Genomic DNA, 21,948 nt, shown 5'->3' on the forward strand with positions numbered 1-21,948 from the left:
TTCTCATGGATCCACTTCTCAAGCTTGTCCAGGCCCGTGGCATCAGAACTAGCAGTCTGAGTTATCTGTATTTTACCAGGTTTGCTTCAGAATGATTAAACACACACAAGGGAAAGGGAAGAACACATAGATGTATAGATGTTGATTATTCTTTGTGGAGGCAGTAACTGATGATTTGATAACAATTGTTGTTAATGGACTATGAGGACATTTGTGACAGCTGCCAAAATATTTATTTTTAAAAGTTTAAAGCCATTTATCTCTGAAATAACTTAACCAAACAAATAAAGAGTATAATAAATTAACGTAAGTGGAACAATAGCCATCCATGTGCATGTATCAAAAGCACACATTTCCTATCAGATTATAATTTTGTTGTATTCTTTCACTGCTTTAAGCATTTGAAAAAGAAAAATTTTTATATTTCCTTGTAGGACCTAATTTCAACCCTCCATAATTTAATGGGATATAACACAGTCACTACTACAGCCTTTGGACCCTTCCTCAAACGTTGATGCACTGCACAGAACACGCACAAAACCTGAGTGGTGGCTTAACAAATACTTCCTATTACTACTGTATGTCAGCCATCGTTCACAGATACTAGTCAGGGCACTTCAGCTTTCAGCAGGAAGCCCAAAGTTGAGTAAGTACCAGTATTTAGTAAGAAAGCCATTTTAAAGTGACAAAAAAAAAGTTTCAAGTGGTTTTGTTTTGGTTTAATAAATGTAGTATGAATTTCTTATGTGTAAAAGCCACAGAAACCAGTTCAACAGCAAAAGTTTCTTCACAGACTTTCTTCACACTAGATAAACTTACAGTATCAAGCTGGCATATCAAAGTGTGTTAAAGAGTAGCAGTCACCCTGCTTTACACACTATACAAATATACACAGCTTGCTCTCCACATCAACCTTGAAGCAGATGTAAGAGATGCAAGACAAAAAATTAATGAAGATATGGGAAAAAGGTTAGGATGGGATGAAGGCTACAGAATAACAGCAGATAGATGTTACTAACAGCCAAATCAAAACAAGCAGTCTGCAAAACTGACATCAGTGGTCTATGCTGCAGAAATGAGTAACATATGCAAATCATAATTCAAATATTGCACTATACATCTCAAAGATTTTTTCTGTGAAACACCTCACTTGGAAAATCCTAATTGATACACCATTTCAACTCAACTATTTACAGGAATTAGCTTGATCTTGTAAACATTAATTCAAGTTTTCAATATTTATATTATTCCAGAATCTGGTATCTACTCCTTCTGAAAATACAACTTCAGAAAATGTTGAAGTAGTCTAAAAAAAGGATTGATTTTTAATCTTAGACTTTGACATCTACCTGTTATTACCCAGCATAATGCTTTCTCTTTCACACCTTACAGTTCTGTACAAAAATGCTGCAAATTACCAGGAAAAACAGCTGATAATTTTAACTCCTGTTATACCCTATAAGTGCAACTAATATTTCAGTCAATTAAACCTAATCTTCTTAGCCTATGAAATGATTAACAGTTATGTAACTAATGATGCCTAATTTTAGTTGCCATGTTTCTATTTCTGGTAAAGATCTGGGAGAATGGCATACAGATGAGAAACGTTTTGTATCTGTTCTTTTAGGAAGAAAGCACTGAAAATAAGATTCAACAAATACTCTATTCTTCAGTAGGCAGATAACTAAGCACACTGAAAACAGCCACACTAACAGCTCCAATTTTGATTACAGCAGCAAATAATTAATTAAACAAAGTAGTCACTTTTTTTTTTAGAGAGATCACAACAGAAGCTAAAGGAAACTGAATTCTGCACTGAGAATATTGTCTCAGAACTATTTTGCTTTAAGAGCAGAGATGTCCAGTGAACTGCTGGAAAGAATGGAAAGCCACTTTGTTACAAACACAAAGTTTCTACTGGAGCTAACAAAAAAAAGTTTCAACAGCCTGTATTTTTCAGACACTTTATCTTAGTATCTCAGGACAATATATACTAAAGTCACTTTTACCCTTTATTTAAGGCTCTTTAACCTAGCAGCCTCTAAAACAGAAAATCCCAAACACAAAAACAATGACCTTTTACTGCCATGTAGAAGACAATCATTAACAATGACATGAACCTTATTTCAGACCAAGGCTTCTGGGAAAGATGAAAGATCTTTACTTTAACTATGCTAAGACCCTTTACTAGTCAGATTACAGCTGAATCCAGAAAACAAACACCAAAACAGGTCACAATCAAGTTTTCAGGTTAAAAGACCTCAAATAATACAGCTACAGAAGACTGACAGTCTGATTACAACATCTGTTGGAAAATAAAGAACAAGGAGGTGAAGCACAAGTAGTTTCCGGACTAGAAGTGCATGTGCCTATTGTGGATTGTCTTTCAAGACAACTTGTAAGAGCTACAGTGAGTGTCCAGAGCAAGAGACATTCTACAGCCCAGTGCTATCAAGTACTAGCAGAACCGCGAGACACGCCAAAGAACAATGTTGGATTCATTACACACAACCGATGACAAGGCTCTCACAGGCTCTAAAGGAGGAAGAATAAAAGGGGGAGGGGGAGCTCCAGAGCTATCTACAATTTAAGAAGGAACCAGAGCAAAGTCCGAGGTTAGATTTTTACAGGGAAAATTGCTTTATCTTTGGCCTGCGTGTTACTTTTTCATTCAATAATTACAGCAACATGTAGTTTACAGGAAGAATGTGGGACATTTTTCAAATGTCATCAATTTAATTTCATTTCTTAGTGGTTCCTTTCACTCCTATCCCTTCAAAAATCTCACACACGCCTACAACATCAGGAGACATAGGAGAACATCCCAATGTATGAGAACTCTATATAAAACCCCTCATAAAATAATAAAAAAAAATCATCTCATCTCTGGCATGAGTCCAGCTTCTTTCCTAAGATCTGGTAGCTAATTTTCATTCCTAGGGTGGATTCTGATCTCTTCCAACACCTCTGCAATCTCAGTTTCAATGATATTGCTTTTCTTGTGAACAACCTTAAAACTGTATTTCCTACAATTTTCTCAGATCCTTAAAATAGAGGGAACCCTGCCTGTCTAAATCTTGTGGTTCTAATCCCAGATTTTAAAAGGAAGTAACCTCATTCAGGCTGCATTTTATTTCAGTCATTACTTCTGTGATGACTTCATGGCTCTGTGGATGCATGAAATTGGGGGCCTCAGGATACATGGGCTCACACTGACTTTTTGCTTTATTCTTAAAATACAGTTTTCCAGTTGAGAAGCTCTATGAAAAGCACTGCTCAGCTACCATAGCCAGGACTCAAAAAGGTCAGAAAATGGTATGCTGCTAATTCATTTTCCTGCCCTTAATAATGCAGATTTCTTAAAGAAGGGGACAGAATACAGATAGAATCACAGAACGCTTTGGTTTGGAAGGGACGTCAAAAATCATCTAGTTCCAACCCTCCAAACCCCTAAAACCCACTGCTCCTTGTCCTATCACTACAATCCCTGATAAACAGTCTCTCCCCCACTTTCCTCTAGGACCCCTTTAAGTATTGGTATGCAATAATTAGGTCTCCCCAGAGCCTTCTCTTCTCCAGGCTGAACAAGCCCAAGTCTTGCAAGCTGTCTTCACAGGAGAAGTGCTCCAGCCCTCTGACCATCTTTATGACCCTCTTCCACACCTGTTCCTACAGCTCCATGTCTTTCTTGTATAGGGGACCCCAGAGCTGGATGCAGTACTCCAGGTGGGGTCTCACCAGAGCAGAGGGGCAGAATCACCTCCCTCGACCTGCTGGCCACACTGTTCTTGATGCAGCCCAGGACACAATTGGCCTTTTGAGCTGCTAGCACACACTGCAGGCTCATGCTGATCAGCACACCCAAGTCCTCCTCCTCAGGGCTGCTCTCAATCCATTCTCTACCCAGCCTGTAGCTGTGCTTGCCATTGTGCCAAAACACATGCAAGACCAAAAGTCATGCAACCAATATTACATCAACAGCAAAAGAACCAAGTGCTAAATAATTATCTCCTCAAAGAATTCTAGAACTATTATCAAAAGAGAAGTTAGATTCCTCTTCCCCCCACATAGTGGATGAACCTTTATCTCAGTTGAAGTGAGATGAATAGGGGACAGCAAACATCGCTTATTTCCTCCCTTCAACACTTACTTTCTAGGTAACACTTTCTTCAGCAATGGCAAAACCACCTGATGCGGTGCTGTTGCTGCCAGACACTTTACATATGTTCTGTCTTCCCCTACCAAACCCTACACCAAATCATTTCACTTATGCTCACAGATGCTCAGTCAGGTCTTACTGTAACAGATTAGGCCTACATTAACCACTCTATGTCATCTCAAAGTCAGCAATTCCTCCTGAAAAGTTATTCCTCCTGCCAGCCAAAGGTTTATGAGCACTGCCCCCATCTCCAAGTACGCTCCATGCAACTTGCAGTGCTGAGCTTTCTTGATCTTTTTCCACATGTTGCTCATTGAACTCTCTGGTATCCAACTGTGCATTATCAAATCTTAGAAATCTAGGAATGGCAGAGTCAAAACAACTAGAGCTGTTACAAGATCACTGCTCTAAAACTTGAAAATCCTGTCAGGTTTTAGATGAGTAAGCTCATTTAAAGTAAGATGAGAACAGCTACTTACTGGTTTCGGCATTTTTCTTGTTTTCTTTAGTCTCCTGTCCACTTAAACCTTCAATAAACTCTTGGCCCCTTCTGTCAAAAAGAAAATTAAAAGGGTTGTTTTAAAATTAATCATAGCAGTTTACATACATCACAGAAAGCAATACAAATTCCAAGCAGGTAAGCAAGTCCTCTATCCATACAAGATACACTTTTCAGAAGGTGACATAAATAGAAAGCAACTAAGTTAGCCAGCACCAGAACCCACAGGTGTCTTAACTAGTAACCTTTCAACTTTTATAGACTAATAAACAACTAATGTTGAAGAGTCAACAGCTCCCTAAGTGCTGAAAATTCTTTTTAAAACTTTTGATACCAGACAACTTCTAGCATTAAAAACCTTTAGCATTACTTGCAAGGAAGTAAAAATTGTACAAGAAACTTCACAGCTGCAATTTAATGTCAAGTCTAGTCATACTCAAAGCATCATGAAATCAAAGAAAAAGCCTAGCAGAATTTTAAAGCATAGAATATGTATTCCACTTCCCTCAGTGAAGGAATGATACAGTACACAATCACAGAAAAAAAAAAGAAGATCTGCTCTGCTTAAAATAATGGAGCTTGGTTTTTTTTGTTTGTGGGCTTATTGTTTTTTTAAGCAGAAGGCCCATGAGTTATGTCTACAATAATTAATATTTTCATTACCATGTAATCTGTTCCAAAAAAAAGTATGCTTGCCTTGAAAATAATGCCTGCAATATTATCAGTAGATAGAATCAATTGAAAAGGAGTCAGGATGTTAACTCAGAACAAATAAGCAGCTAGTCACCTTCCTGCATGCTTCTAAAGCAATGATTTCATGAACCAGTCCTGATGCTGGTCTGCAAAGAGTTAAAAAGGTGGCATCACCTTCAAAAATTGTATTAGCTGCCATTTCAGTTACACTAAAAAATAGTGACAACCCAAGATGCCAGTACTTTATCTCCATCACTGCATCAGATGATAAGAATTTTCAGAAGTGCTTAAATAAGGAAAAATCCAAAATGTTTGGAGTAATTAATTTATTAAAAGCAAACTTGTGTAGAAATCATTTCTCATTTATAACAATATATTTGAATTTTTCTTTATATATATTTACAAAATAACTTATTTTCCTGTGCTTCTTAGCATTTAAAAATACAGTAAATATTAGAAACATTTGTACAGCAAGGTGCACTAGCACTCTGGTTTTATTGCTCTTTTTAATCTGCAGAGATGCTTGAAAAAAGGGAATGGGGAAAAGAGAAAGGATGAAGACAGAATTTAAGAAGCATCAATGTGGAAGATTGGGAAAGAAAAAGGAATGTTAACACTAAAGGTTACAGAAAGAGATCTGATGGTGTAATGTGGATATGCAGCGCATTTTAATAAAAAATCCAACTAAAAAAACCCAGTATCCTTAAGTTATGTACATTATGACATTATACTACATTTGCCTAGCATAAAGGCAATTACATTCCAGGGGTTTTTTGTTAGTTATGGAAGATATTCAGGGGCTTGTGGAGCCTCCATCTCTGGAGATATTCCAGACCCGGCTGGATGCCGACCTGTGCGACCTGTCCTAGGAAACCTGCTTTGGCAGGGGGGATGGACTCAGTTATCTCTGAAGGTCCCTTCCAACCCCTACAATTCTGTGAATATTTTAAAGGACTGGACAGTATCAGTAAGACTACTATTCTAAGATACCATTCAATACATTTTTGAAAAACATTAATAAGTTTTTCCATAATCTACCCTCTCTTTTTTTTTTTTCCCCTTTAGACCAAAAAAGCTTGGGGCGAGAAAGAAAAGTCAGTTTGGGTCTTGCAACGCTGGCTTTTGATATAATTCAATAGCACACTGCCACTTCACAGAAGAGACTGCCCTCTCTTCTCCCCTCCTTCCCCTAACTTACTCCTCAGAAAATCCCAAGAGCAGCAAAGAGCAAAACAAGGCTGCCTCTGATATCTGCTAACAGCAAACTGGATTCCAAGCTGTAGTAATCCCTTCGTTCACCTTTTTGACAGCTTGTAAGACTGACGGCAGATTGAAGCCCTAGAGTTAAACTCAGTTAATTAACGATGCAAAGGCTAAATTAGATTCTCATCCACAATTTTATAAGCGTGACAACTCAACAGTACTAAAAGGAAGAGAAAGCAGCACAACCATCTTTATGTGCCAGCACTGAAAAGATGACTGATAAGTCCAGTCTCCAGGAGACGGCATATGGCATGAGGCCGAGATCTGTGTTATCAACTGATTACTTCAAGGTCTAAGAGGGACCAGGTCTTATCGCTTTCTATGTCATTTTCACTGTCATGCCCTCATATCACTGCAAATTCTTCCATAAATACAACCCAACTTTGGGTTTTACCCAAACACTTTGTTAAACTACTATCAACTAACCCTACATTACTTATTTGAAAACCTATTTTAAAAACTTAGGGTAGCTTTTAAAATCAGAAAAGTGACTACAAAGTTTTATAGGATAATTCTGTGTCATCAAATCACAACTGGTGAACATGCAATTTAAATGAGCTTACGGAATTAACATTTATTGCTCACAGGCAATAAAAAAGCACTATCAGCTAAAAGGAAGAATCCTCTTGTGCAAAACTCAATAAAAGTGAAGTCTCACTGTCAGCCCCACAGATCTCAAGGGCCTGATAAATTACTACAATATACAAGCAACAGAAAAAACTATGCAAACCAAATATTTTTTAAAAATTTGTATTAAATTTAGAGCCAACTATACTTAACTTGTTTCTACTTCAGATCATAAAGCTCTTGTGCCATATTAGGGGGGGAGGGTGATCAAAATCAACTGACAGGGTCTACTACATAATTTCATGGATCACTGTTTCCATTTTATACATGATGCAAAAAGCAGCCTGGGTCTACATGCTTTCATACTTAAAATATTATGCAATTTCAAACAGTGTATTCCCACAAAAGCATTGCAATGAAGTATTATAGTACGTAACCCTCAAGAAATTCACAGATCTTAAAACTGTGCAAAAATTGAAATCAAATAAATATTTTCTGGATAGAAAAATAACACCCTATCTTTCCCAATTATTGGCACCAGCTAACATTAAAAACAAAGCAACTATAAGGAAAATATTTGGCCAGAAGAAACAAACAAACAAAAAAAAATCACTGCCAGGCCAAATATTGTGCATCTCCACTATTATTATTGGAGTGGGACTTCACTTCTGCTATTTAGGTATTTCCAGTAAATTTATATTTGGTGGATGCAACCATAACAGTTTTACTGAGTTTTTTAATCTTTGAAAAAGTAATTACTTACACCTTTATCTTAACACTCAGGTGAAATAGCATTGCAAATAGATGGGAAAAACCCCAGCCAACTGGGATCGGGAATGATACCCCTGTTGCTTCCTGCATTCTGAAACCAGCTTGTGACCTACTGCACATAGAAGCTCATGACTTTGGCATCTCAATTCCCAAAGGTGCCTCTTCCAAGTCAGGATTAGCAGGCTTGTGACTCTGCAGAGTTCCTACTGCTACAGCACTCCAGCGCTCAAGACCTTCACAGCACACACGGTAATCTCGACCCTGGACCAAACCCCCAAAACATCAACAGGCTTCACATCAAAAAAAAGAAAGAATAAAACCATCCAGAACTTCAAGAACCCTCTTGAAATGAAGGACTGTGATTTCAATTCATTTCACTACAAGGCAGTTTGGATTTTTTTTTAAGCCTGTATCATCCATGTTGCCAGTTATGACACAGAAGCCAACAAATAAAGCAATTGTTGAAAGATGACAAAGAAAGCTTTCTTCAGAAAATGACGGTGCATAAAACGCTTGATGCCAAAATTCTGTCAAATAATTTATGCAGCAGCTGTTTTCAAAAGAAACATTCATACACAGAGCCTTGGGTCTGAGGTCAGGTGAGGATGGGATAGGAGGCAGAAGGCTCGAGCAGGATGCCCGGCTGGCAGAGAACCAGCCCTCAATAGCGGGATCCCTATCTGAGGGCTTCAGACCTGCTCTTGGAAGCAGCCCCCTCAGCATTAGCCACAGCAATACAATTAACTCACTTATTTACAGGATCTTATTTAAAATTGACATGCTTTGTTTCAAAGTCTTAGACCATGACATTTTTTGTGATCCCTAAAAGTTTTAGATCTCTGGGGAGGCAGCAGCAGGCAACTTAAAGGCCACTGTACCTGACTAACTGGTCTGGGCTTTCTACTCAAACGCCTCTCTACTCCAGAGCAGCCTGTGAATGCCTGCAGGGCAATCATCTTTTACACTAAGCTCCCTAATGACACACTTGCTGCAGTCCAATAAAGAAGTTCATTTGACACAGACTTTACTTCTGCATACATCTTTTTCAGACAGACAGAGCAGCAGTCTGCAACGTAAACAAACCAGGAGGGGAACCAAAACAAGACATTTATTTAAAAAAAAGAAGAAAAAGAAAAATAAAGAGTTGAATTCTACAACTAACATGTAATAAATGAGATTTGAGTAGTGCTAGATATCACATGCAGAGTATTATATATCAACTCTTTTTTTCTTAGCACTGTATCTTTACCTTCTTAAAACCACCATTTCCTCCCAATCCTCCCTTCCCTGAAATACTTGAGATAGGCTTGCTGTCTCTTTGACAAATACTTGCAATATAACCAGCACAACTGCTATGCATTACATGTATTTATATATTTTGAAGAGCGAAATGTTTCCTCCAAAGTGGAGTTCCCAAAAACTTCAGAAGTACAAATGAACACCTGGCAATCACCAAACACAGTAGTTAAACAAAAAGTAACGCAGACCAGCCAAAGAGGACTCGTGCAACACTTGCAGTTTGACCAGTTAGTAAACTGGTATGCTATAGATGTGCTACATGATTTACATACAGCTTATATTTATCATGTTTAGAATCCTTACTTCCAATTTTAGCTTCAAAGTTACTTGAAATAACTCGAGGATTTTGAAAAGTCCTAGAAGGACAGGATGGCAAATCTTCCTATGCACACAGAGACACAAGCAAAAACTGAAGTTAAGAAGCATGACTAGTGCAGGTATTCTGTTGTTTCAAGGTGAAACAAGCCTTTGTCTAAAAACAGTTAGCAAAGAATTACAACATAACTGAAATTCTGTGTATATTCCATTTTAAAAACAGGCATATTTTCTGAGTAACGCTGTTAAATGTCTTAGAAGAGCTTCTATAAAATAAAGGAAGTTTATGACAAACAGCTAGAGTTCTTAGATCTAAATCTTCCAGTGTAGAGTTCAACTCTCATTTTGGGCCAATGTAGTATTTGTTTTTTCCTTATACTACATGACTCGAAGGTTTCCCTTTGCAGACTGATTAATAAACACCAAAGGCAGAAAGGGAAAAACAAAAAAAAAAAAAAAAGAAAGCTTTCAAATTCAAAGCACAACCAGAAATTAGCCACTGATGCAGTCAGTCCCTCAGTGCTGAAAGGAAAGAGTTTACCTAGGCCACTTCAGCTCTGGAGTCAACTCACCGAGAATGCAAGATACACGGAGTGCTGCTTTAATGGATAAGTATCTTCCAACAATCAAGCCTCAGAAGTTTGTATAAAGCTTTGTTTACACTTACAGACTTGAAAATCCTCCCTTTCCTCTACTCCCACAGACTCCTAACAAAACTCAAAGTGATAGACCAGCTTTGATGTATTTAACACATCCAACAGAAAGAAGTAATACCTTAAACAACTTCCCTCTTCACCTCTGCCAACAGAAGTGCCCCTTCTCAAAGGCTGAGCAAGACTGCTGAAGAAGAAAGACCATATACGTATCCTGGCAGTTGCTAAAGTAACATTCTTGACCAGGAACTGTCTTCTCATATTATAGGTTCTACATTTCTTAACCCTCTAATTTTGCATCTTGTAGATGGATCCATATTCTCACTCTCTTTAAGGCTTTACCTAATTTTCTGTGATCCAACTGTTTTTTTTTTTTTTCCTGGCAGCTGTATTATCATCCAACCCTGCAGTGCTCTCTACTGCAACGGACTTAATAGTCAGCCCAGAACTCTTATTATCATCCCTGCAAACTCTTTTACACCACTCCTTTCAGCTGGCCCACATGGAAAACTCTCTGGACAGCTCCTGACATGTCACACAATGTCATTTTCTGGGTGTTTTCTAGAGTTGTTTGCTGTACTTTTGCTCTGTAGCCTCCCAACCTGATGGAAGAGCTGTGTCACTTCGGCACAAAGCTTGGAAATACGCCACTGCCTTCCAATTGCCATTTGCCAAGAGGTTGCTTATCTGGGAACATTGCACTGACTTGCAGTTTATTTTTCTCACAGCCCCTCTCATGCTAAATCAATAGATCAATAGAGGCGAGTCTTATAATTCAATAAAGTTACTACTCGCCTCTTATCTTTAACGATCCCAAAACTACCTCATCACAGCAGCTATAATGTTACTGTACATCAACTCCCCGCCTTCCCTCGCGACACACGCTGCCCGGCAGCACCGTGCCAATGGAACCCACAGCAACAGTGGCATTTCCACCCTCTTCTGAGTACGTGAAGCACTGTGCGGGCAGATGCAGCCTCAAAACATTTCCATGGCAGAAACACGATGACAAGCGTCTCCAATGAAAACAAAACAGGAGTAAGATGCAGTGACATGTCTGAGGGCTGACACAAACCAGTCCCAAAGACCACGTTAATTAAGACTCAGAACTGCAGCTCCCATAAGTCAGTTCAAAAAAAAATAGCATCTTTTAAAAAGCCTGTACCATAAAGAGGAACATGAAATACTCGTCTAGGGTGTTACATAGACTGGGAAAGACAGCTTAATAGCACCTTACAACCGATGTGATTAGTTGTGTTGGCACCAAGTCCAAAAAGTTATTTTTTTTTTCCTCCACGTTCGAATTAAGAAAACCGACAAAAGAGAAGTGAATTCCACAAAGTCGAAACTAAAACCGCTTATCTGCGCTGGGCTTTAAGCGGCAAGGTTAATTACAAATGCCCACGACTTGTACAAAACATTAATCCATTCAAAAAAAACACAATGCACAAAGGCTCATTCAGGGCCGCTGTGCCCATTACGTCGGTCAGTATTTAAGGACTCTAAAAATGTGCGTTTGTTGAAAACAATAGACAGCAACAGATGCTTCACAGAACTTGTTTATGAAGTAATTCCTTATTATTCTTTCACACCGCCACAGTCAGCTGGCCGGCCCGACTGCCACATGTCTACGGTAACCTCAAGAGCCGCGACGCTCGGGGACATGAATAATGCAGAGGGGGCTGCGCTCACGGGCACGCCGAGGGCGCGCTCACGGGGCTTCCCCAACAAAGCGCCCGCCCGTCGCTCCCCCCGCTCGGCAGCGGCGGCGGGGTCGGCGAGCCGGGCCCCCCTCCCAGGCGGCGGCGGGGGCGGGCGTCGCGCCCCGTGCCCCGCACCGGAGCGGCGCGATGCAACGCCGCGTCGCCGCCGCAACAAGTCGCCCCGCTGCGCGCCGCTGCCCTCCCTCCTCCCCCCCAAGAGCCGCGAGCGGACTCCCGCCTCAGGCTGCTGCCAGCGCGGCGGGGGAACGGGCCCCCACGGCCGCGGCCCGCCGCCCCCGCGCTGCCCTCCGGGGCGCCGCGGCAGGCGAGACCCCGCCCCCGCTGACAGCCACCCGCGCTCCCCCTCGCCTCAGCGCCCCCGCAGGACCGGCGCGGCGGCACGGCCGCTCCGCGCACCCCCTCACCTGGGGCTCCGCTCCCCCGCGAGCGGGCTGGGCGCTCCCGCGGCGTCGGGCGGATGGGGGGGGGGGGCGAGACCCCGATGTACGGTGCTAGGCGCGGCGCTCTCTGCTTCCTCCTGGGGCAGGGCGGCGTCGTTGCCCCCCCCCCTGCCCCCGCCGCGCAGCCGCCCCTTCGCAGCGGGGCAGGAGGCGCCGCGGGGCCGCCCCGTGCTGCTCGCGGCGCCGCCGGGGACGAGGCGCCAAGCGCGGCTGCCGCTGACAGCTCCGCAATATGGCGGCGGCTACCGCCGTTCAGATTTTCCCCCCTATCAGATGTTGCTCCTGAGCCCGCACCACTCATGCGCAGCGCGGCCGAGCATGCGCGTCAGGCGGCGCGAAGCCGCTGCCCGTAGTGCCGGAGCCGGTGGAGGGGCGTGGGGGTTGGTAGCGCGCGAGTGGTTCGTGGGTGTGCAGGGAGTCGCGCGCGGCCGTGAGGGGGCGGCGGCCGGAGTTCCCATGGGGTGCAGGGCTGTGGGAAGGACTGGGAAGGGGATACGTAAAGGGCCGGGGGTCCTACGAGCGGACGGAGAGGGGGGAGCTCCTGTCAGGGGACGGCGGCCAGCGCCCAGCCTGCGAGGCGGCGTCCGGGACACGGCGGCCCCGAGTCCCGCCAGAGCCGGCACAGCGCTGCGGCACCTCTGCAGGAGCTTCACGGCGTCCTGCACGCTCGGGTTGAGCCAGCGCTCGGAGACGCAAGTGTTGGCTCGTAACAGCTGCTCAGCGCCAAGCTTCCCCTCGGAGAAAGGCTTTGGTCGCTGAGGGCAGGAGAGGATGAGGAGTAAGAGCCCGCCGTTGGCACGGCTGGGCAGCCAGGTCCAAGAGCAGAGGGGAAAGAAAACAGTCAGTAAAGCCGAGCCAGGGGAGGGGAATTGGCGGCGCAGGTGTTCTCCCTTCGAAGCGCTGCGAGGAGACAACGGTCCCCCCTTTCTGGCTGGGGAGAAAAAGGCGGGTGTGCGTTTCAGGGGGCCGCATGGGTGCGATAGGCGCAGCTGGGGCGCGGCGGGAGCCCGGGTGTGTCGGCTGATAGGGTGGCACGGGGCGGGCGATGCCACCAGCCGGGGAAGCAGCTGGCGGGAACCGGGCTCGGGGTGTGGGTGTCGGGGGGAGGGAGGCCCGGGCTGTGATGGCCCTTGAGAAAAGGGGAGCCTTTGGAGGAAAGGTGTGTGGCGCAGCTTGAGTGGAGAGCCTTGACCTTGTTTCTTTCTTCCTCCTCGTTGCAGTGACAGGACCCTCGCTTCTTTTTCATCGCTTGGGTGGGGGAAAGAGTCACACTGGAGGATGAGATCACACTTTATATATATATATATATATACATATTTCAGTTTTTCATACGCTGTCCCAACGGGGATGGAGAGTAAAAAACATCAGTGAGGAAAATCCTTCTGAAGGACAGAGAGTTTGAGGCCATCCCAGCCCCCTCTCTGTTGCTGCAGTTTATTTTTGTTTGGAAGAAAGTGAAGGTGCTCCTCCGGTGGCAGCGTGGCCAGGGAGGCCAAACAGCAAAGCTCAGTGCAAAGGGATCCACTTGAGCTACCAACTCTGAGTCATGCAGCTGCTATTAATACACCTCGCCCTCTGGCTGTCTGATAAAGAAAGGTTGGGGAAGAACTAAGAGGAATTTTCAATTAAAGCTGCTTCAGAAAGAGTAAGAAGACCGTTTTAGGATGAATTGGAGGTGGGGAGAAGGGGAAGAGGAGGAGAGCAGCCTGACGAGTCACAAGGAATAATCTCCCAGAGAATCTGTGGGAGCCTCGCTGACTAAATTTTTTTTAAATTTGTTTAGACAAAATTTAAAGAACGTTTCCATAAAGTAGATGACTATATAATACAAGCTATGATGAAATTAAATTGAATTATATAAGCCTGAGTTTAATTGCTTCTTGTAGGGGCACTTAATGAGTTTAATCTGTGCTGATTTTATGCATTTTGTTGTGTATTTCAAACAGGCATTTTCCTTGCAGTCATCACTGCAGAATCTGAACATCTCAGCCTATTAAATGCTATTTTCTCCCCTGGGCTAAAATTTCAGTTCCAGCTTTGTTTATGCCATTTTACTCCGAAAAAGAAGTGACAGTGGCTAATTCCTCCTCCTCGCTGTTGTTGCTCATCATGAAGAACATCCTGGCTTGAAAGAGAATATTTTGCAGTACATTAAACTTCTGAAGTGTCTTGCAGCCTTTGCAGATACACAGTTCCACCGACCAGCTGCCATGAGCACGCAACGTGCTTTTTCCCTCTTCAGATGGCCTTTTCCTGCAGGTCAGAGTAAGATCCAAGGGAAATGGCCAAATAAAACCCCAACCCAAACAACCAAAGCGTAACATGGAAAACCAAACCCTATTTCGTTCAAGCCAAACCCTAAAGAAACTGTCTGTGATCCAGTGTGGTGCACAGATAAAATGTGTTTGCTTTAGTTGACCAAATTAGAGGCTTGCTTTCCTTCCAAAAGAGTCCATTGTGAGCTGGCTGGGATACAGGATTCTTGGCACTAGGGCATGGTTTCTTTACTAGTGTTGATAGCATGTGGAAGAAAGTTCCTTTCAATCTTTGCATTATCACCATAGGATATGCTTTATCTCTTACCCTGTTACATGAAGAGTATTATTGCTTAAAAATGTCAAGGTAAATAATAGTCTTATCTTCCTTGTCAACAGTATAATGTGGTTTTCTTCTCACCTTGCTTCCTTAACAAGGTGTAAAATTGCAGTTTGTCTGATAAAACAGGGCAGTAAAAACAAAGCTGTAGTTAGAGATTGTATTCTTTTGAGCGGTGAAACTGAAACTACAGAAAGAACTACAGGCAATAAAGAGAGCTTTCAGATACCTCTATCAGCTTAAGTTACACGGTTCTTTAAGAGGTGGGCTATAAAGATAAAGTTAACGATGAGAGTGCTGTAACTGCACCATCTGAAAGTTTGTCTTCCAGCAGTAGTGCCAAAATACACCTCTTCATTAAAAAACAGGTTTTTAAGTTCCATTGCCCTATCTGAGGAATCGATCCTGGGATCACCTCTAAAAGTAAAGATTTCTAGGCCAACACTTCGCTGCTTTTTCAGTGCACCTGCAGAGGCATAAAGCAGTTGTCAGAGAAGATGCAGTTGGGTGTTTAAACTTTTGTTTAAACTAAATGCTCAGCCCAGTGGGCATTTATTGGATGAGACATTTGGGAAAGGAGAAGTAAAGGGGGGAGAAACAAATTACCTTGAGGGTTTTTTTTAGCATATTAAGTGGTAGGCAACATGCCTTTATCCTCTAATTCGAGTAAGATTCATCCCGTCAGCTAGAATAGGAGTGTAGTTCTGCCTGTTTCATACCCCTCATGGTTAAAGTTCTACACAGGCTTAGTCTACAACCTGGAAGCTAGCCACTCTGTCCGGGCATATTTATGCATATGACTCAATGCACACATATTAATCTATTAATATGTTTACAGAAGCAAACCTTACACTGTCTAAAATTATCGCAGGGAAACTTTACTGTTTCTAATTGTATGGTCTAAACACAAATGGTTTGTTATTTTGTTGCTGTTTGTAAGAGAGGAATAGGATATGTTACCTTAATGGACATTAATCATATTTCTTTTTCCAACAAGCGTGTGAGATTGCCTTTTAAAGCCTTCACTAGAAACAAACGGAATTGAAGGAATTTTGTGGTCATTAGATGAATCCAATTCATGGATATTTTAAATATTTGGTGAAATTACAACAAATGTCTGAAGTAATAGTTTTTATATGCATTGTTAAATTTCATAGAATCATAGAATCACAGGGGTTGGAAGGGATGTCGAGAGATCATTGGGTCCAACCCCCCTGCCAAAGCAGCTCCCAAGCTCATATTGCACAGATCGGCGTCCAGACGGGTCTTGAATAACTCCAGAGAAGGAGACATCACCACCTCCCTGGGCAGCCTGTCCCAGGGCTCTGGCACCCTCACTGGGGAAAAGTTCTTCCCCATGTTGGTGTGGAACTTCCTGTGCTCCAACTAGCAGCCATTGCCACTTGTCCTATCTCCACAGACCACTGAAAAGGGGCTGGCCATTTCCCCCTGCATCCCCTGCTTAAGATATTTATAAACATTATTAAGGTCCCCCCTTAGTCTTCTTTTCTCCAGGCTGAACAGTCCCAGCTCACTCAGCCTTTCCTCATAGGGGAGATGCTCCAGGCCCTTAATCATCTTCGTAGCCCTTTTCTGGAAGGGCTACATGTCTGTTTAAAATGAAATGTATCTAATTCCAAAAGATATTTTTCATGCGTTATTAAAATAACACATTTCAATAAAAATATAAGGGTTCCAGTAGCAACACTGGGCATTTGAAGTTGCCTTTAGTGCATGCATGTATGTAATTTCAGCTTTGATCAAGCTCAAAAGGCAAAATATGGTGTTACTCTGGAAGGATTTATCATGGGTTTTTTTCTGAAGCACCATAGCTGTGTGAAGCTCACTTAGGCGTCCTTCAGTGTCATGATCCTGCAGCTCCTCCGCAAGCCTCAGCTGTGGGGAAGATGTCAGGCAGTCCAGGACTCCTGAGCTGGATATTCCTCTGCACGAGTGTTGTGATGAGGGAGGACAGAGCTCCCGTGCGCAAAAAGCCACGTGGAAGGGGATTCTCCCTCCTCTGCGGGGGACGGTAAACCAGGATACCACAGCCTGAGCAAAGCATCTGAAAAAGAGTAGTCAGGATAATCCGCTAGCAAAGTGCTGTGTCAGCAGCTGGCTGGGTGTCAGGCTGTTCTACCTTTGTTTTAACAGCCCAGCTGGAGAGAGGCTTCGTGTCTAACGCTGACATCGAAACTTGGCTGGCCAGCAGTCCCCATTAGCGTTGAGTATCTGTAAGGTTGTTCGCAGAAGTTTTGTCCTGTGGCCCAGTGAGTTCCTGCTGGTGCAAGACTTGAGAGTGTTGCTTTTCTTGATGACTGTTCTCACCAGAAGCAGACATGTTACCCTGGCTTAGGGCCTGGGTGAGTGAGAAGCCCGAAGACTTTACCACCCACCATCTCTCACATATGATGACCTCTTCTGATGACCTGTCTTTGTTTTTCTTACAGGTATAAGGACAAGGGGAAATGGCATGAAGCTGTGTCAGGGCAGGGACAGATTGCACATTAGAAAACGATTTTTTACTGAAAGAGTTGTCAGGGCCTGGAACAGGCTGCCCAGGGAGGGGGTTGAGTCACCTTCCCTGGATGTGTTCAAAAAAAGGGTAGATGAGGTACTTAGGGATATGGTTTAGCTTAGGATGGGAATGGTTGGACTTGATGATCTTCAAAGGTCTCTTCCAACCTTGTGATTCTGTGATTCTGTATTTAGTCTCTGGTACTAACAGCAAAGATATCACAGTGGTGCCAGCCTATCTCCAGGCCAAATCCTAATACATTTTCTGCTCACAACTGCAAGTTGCAGAGGAGTGTTCTAAATCAATCAGTGTTTGCATCTCTGTGGTAGTAATTTCCTGATTTAATTTTTGCACACAAAGTATGTATTACACCATCCCTATGTTCTGTCTGTTAGTTCAACCACCATTACTGGTTTATTATTTGTTTTTTTAACTGTTGGTAATTGCACAAGAGACGAATTAACAAATTAAGCTGCTTTGCAATTAAGGTTGGGGCAAGCTGTCTGGCTTCCTGTCTCGCAGATGGGACATATCTGCTCATGTCACTGCTCTTGTGTCATGTCACACAAACATGCCTTCACTGATACGCAAGGTTGTCATCCAACAGCTGACACTCAGCTGTAGTTCCTGCTTCTGGCCACTTCATGTTTTTATTTCATTCATACTTACAATTATTATGACAAGTTCAAGTTGTTCTGCAGCCACAGCATTGTTTTTCTAGTGACTGTTTATTTTAGTTATAACATGTCTGTAATATGGTCAAGTCCATAGCACTTGTAATCAAAGCCATTGATAATCATGGAGGTATCCAGTGAAATACTGTTAACTATTCATAATTAAACAAAATAGGTAATGTATTCGGCAGAGTTAAAGGCAACAAACCAGACAACAACTTTTTTGACTAAATTATTTGGGAAAAAAAATAGGATTGCCAAGGAATTGGATGCAAGTGCTTGAAAAAATATATACAGCTCTTAGAGCCAAAGCAAATTGCTTTGGGGTTTTGTTGTTCTTGTCTTCCCCTAAGGCACATGTACAGTGCTCTGAGATACAGCCATTCGACTTTGTGAATCAACAAAATCATATTAAAAAGTAGAGGTATTTACCAGGAATTAGTCACTCAAGTGTTTTTAGGTCCTGACCCCTTCTAATTTCACTGCATTTACTTGTTTCCTTATTAGCAAGCAGAAATTAAGCAAGACTCTGGAAGGAGAGTTACAACAGTCAAAATACATTCTCAAGTTTGTGTCATCTGACCGTTCTACCCAAAGGGACATGTTAAAACCTGAAAATAGAAGCCCACCTTTATCTTCAACTCTTTCCAAAGAGGGGCTAAGAGTTCTTTCTTTTTTAAGGTAGGAATTTCCTGGGATATTTCTATATATTTAGAAAAGAGTGAAAATTGAAGTAGACCATTCAGTTTTGTGTTTTCCAGCTATGGAACTTCTTTGATAGCACGCCAGTAACATCACAAAAGATGAAAAAAATGCCTGCAGAACTAAAGGAAACATCCCATCACCTCAACAGTCTCCCCAACCCACTTTTATTAAGAAAATAGTTTATCTAGAAGAAAAGATACAGCAATTTTTGCCAAAAGATGGTTTCAGCTATATCCTGTACAGCCCTTAGTCACAATCCTGTCATCAAATGCTGCTGAAAAAAAAAAAAAGGTCCCAGGATGAACATTATGTAAAGAAGTAGGGACTGAGCACAATTCCTCTCATTTTAAATGTTATGCCTTCAGTAAAATCACTGTCTGATTTCAGAGTGAATCTGCTAGTACTGAGTATAAGGTCGTAAATCCACAGATCCCCCACAGATACAAGTTTTTTTCACCTCACAAGCATAGCAAGCAGGAATGCATCAAGGCACTTCATTTGCAGAACTAGAGTCACCTCAAGGCCTGATCATCAGCACACAGACAGTCTTGAGTTGGGAAGGTAATTTAGCCTCCAAAAGGCACATGCTTGTGCAGCAGTTATTATGCTGCAATCTAACCTTATCAGAGCAAATCACCCATCATTAAAGTTCAGCAGACAGAAACATGAGGCAGGAAAGGGAGGAAGGCAAGGTAATTCTGGGATGCTAAGAACTTAAGTGTGCTATTTCTCTGAGTATATTTTTAAGGGCTGTTCCTTTTTCATTTCACTGTATGAAGATCTGAAAAAATTAAGATTATTTATTTGCCTTTGGGAAAAATATGATAGAGTCTTTGGCTATCCTTAAGGATACCTCAAAGGTAACCAAAGAACCAGGTGGATGAGAATATTACAAGAGTATCAAAGCAATGAATGATGGTTCAATTGAAATGGGATATTAGTTTGATTTAGTCCCCTTAAGGGTCTGAATTCTCATTGTTTTCTACTACGTGTCATTCCTGAAGTTCATTGGTGAACACAGATTGCAAGAATGGCACATTAGGAGAGTTTTGATAAATTCTTATACTGCTGAAGTTGAAATTACAAAACACGGGAGTTACTCCCTGAAAACGATTGACTGAGGTTGTGTGTGCTTGGAAACAGAGCCCTGAAACTCACTGACACAGTGCAACTTCCTGTGGCTGAGGTAAACTCAGAGCTCTGCCTGGTGTGCATTCCCCATGGACTGAGAAGTTTAACATCACTCAGTCAGTTCTTCCCAGCTGGGGACACCTCTATTGTCTTTTTCTTCTTTTCTGCTGGCTATTAACACGAAATTTGTAGGATATTCATTTCTTCCAAGGCCCCCACCCTTGTAGCATTAGAAGTTGGCTAATAGCTTTTAAGTTATCAGGAAAACATGCAGAGGAACCTAGTGTGATGACAAAAGCTGGGCCAAAAATAGTTATAAAACTGTTCCACGATGATGGCAGAAGAACTACTAGTCCAAGTCATTTATCTTGTTAAACAGTGAACAATTTTTCTCCTATATCCTGAACTGATGTTCAGTCTACGCTGCAGGTAACGCGTTTTTAAGTTCAGCACTTGGCACTAAATGCTATTCACAGCCTACATGGAAACCATCGGGCTTGGTTACGAATTCTTCCATCTGAAAGCTCAAAATTTTGTAACATCCTGGAGTTGATGACTTTTGTTTGAACATCTGTCATGTAGCTCTACAGCCCTGATGTTCATCTTTGGAGTTTAATTAGATGAGATGAAGCATACCTCCTGCTAAGTCCTCTGTTTTGGTCATTTTTTGTCTCTTTTACACAAAATATGTTCCTTGCTCCCACTTAACAGATAAGAGGATCAACTCTGGTTGCCCTGCTGATCGCTTGTCATCAACTCCTCTATAAGGAGTTTCTTCTACATGGAGCCAGTAAAAAAAAACACTGAGGCTTTGCATGAAAACAGAAGTTTGGTAGCTTGAAGATCAGCCCTTTTGTGCTTCTTTACATCATTTCCTATCATGTAAGTACAGCTGAGAATTTTTGTCCTCGTTGCTTCAGCTGAGCCCTGCAAACTTCATTTCTATTGTCAATCTACAAAACACTGGAGAAGTTTCATCGGTGTTGGTGTACAGGGAGAACAATGGCAAATGAAGTTTGTACAAAGTAGAGCAGGTAAAAAATTAATCTTGTACATTGTGCATTAACATTGTTTCCAGGAAAAGACAGCTATCAATGTAGGCAGTACAGTATGTGGCCATGAACAACAAAATGTTTAAATGTCATATACTTACAGATCATACAACCTCAACTTACAGCTCTGTAGCAGCCTAAAAGGCTACAGCATTAGGAGACATTTGGAGACATTGCAGGAGCAAGAGAAAAAGGCATCTAATTGAATCAGAACATTTTGCCTCAGAAATGAAATAAATAAGAAGAGATTCAAATATGCAAGCCCGAGGCTTAGGAGCAAATAAATCCCAAACCAAAACAGCAGTTTCCTGAGTACTGTAGAGGAATGGAGAACAAAGAGGGGGTGAGTGCTTGGTTGGCATCCTGTGGCTAGAAAAGGAGCTGAACAGAAGCGAGCAGGCTCAAAACTTTGGGTTGGCAGTTTATGCTTTGTTGTAGTTCTGTTAACAAGTCAGCCACTGAGAAAAAGCATGGCATAAATTTGAAACAGTGATGTAATTACAGTAATGTGTGAAAAGCCTGGGCAAAGAAACTCAGCGTAGCTGTGCTCGGAGCTAGCAGCCATCCTAGTCAAAAAACCCCCTTTGCAGCCTGGGGATGCAGCAGCTCCTAGAAGGGGAATGGAAAGCTCTGTAAAAAAACCAATCTTCCTGGGGCAATGAGGATTATCTGTGTCTTTATATGTGATCTCCTATGACAAAGCACAGAATCACTAACAAGCTACCAACAAAAAAGCACAGCCAGCAGCAGGATGGTCAGCAGGAAAGGAAGCAGGTGACTGGCAGCAGCTAACCCAAATGACACGGGGACACTGGCATGCAGCAGCCTAAACTGGGGCAGATGGTCAATCCACAGGCCAGGACACTACATACCAGTGAACCAAGTACTAC

The 21,948-nt window shown here is 42.3% G+C and overlaps 1 protein-coding gene across 1 annotated transcript in view; it reads right to left on the reverse strand.

The window, feature by feature from the left end:
* Nucleotides 1–12,462, reverse strand: part of RDX (radixin) — a 42,037-nt gene extending 29,575 nt beyond the window's left edge. The window contains exons 1-2 of the mRNA XM_084279244.1: nucleotides 12,348–12,462; nucleotides 4,639–4,709 (exon numbers count right to left, since the gene is read on the reverse strand). Of these exons, the coding sequence (XP_084135370.1) occupies nucleotides 4,639–4,650 (12 nt within the window). The 5' untranslated portion in view covers nucleotides 4,651–4,709; nucleotides 12,348–12,462. The remainder of the gene's footprint in view (nucleotides 1–4,638; nucleotides 4,710–12,347) is intronic.
* Between the last annotated feature and the right edge of the window lie 9,486 nt (nucleotides 12,463–21,948).

Source organism: Gallinula chloropus (genome assembly GCF_964237585.1).
Source record: "Gallinula chloropus genome assembly, chromosome: 1".
NCBI lineage: Eukaryota > Metazoa > Chordata > Aves > Gruiformes > Rallidae > Gallinula > Gallinula chloropus.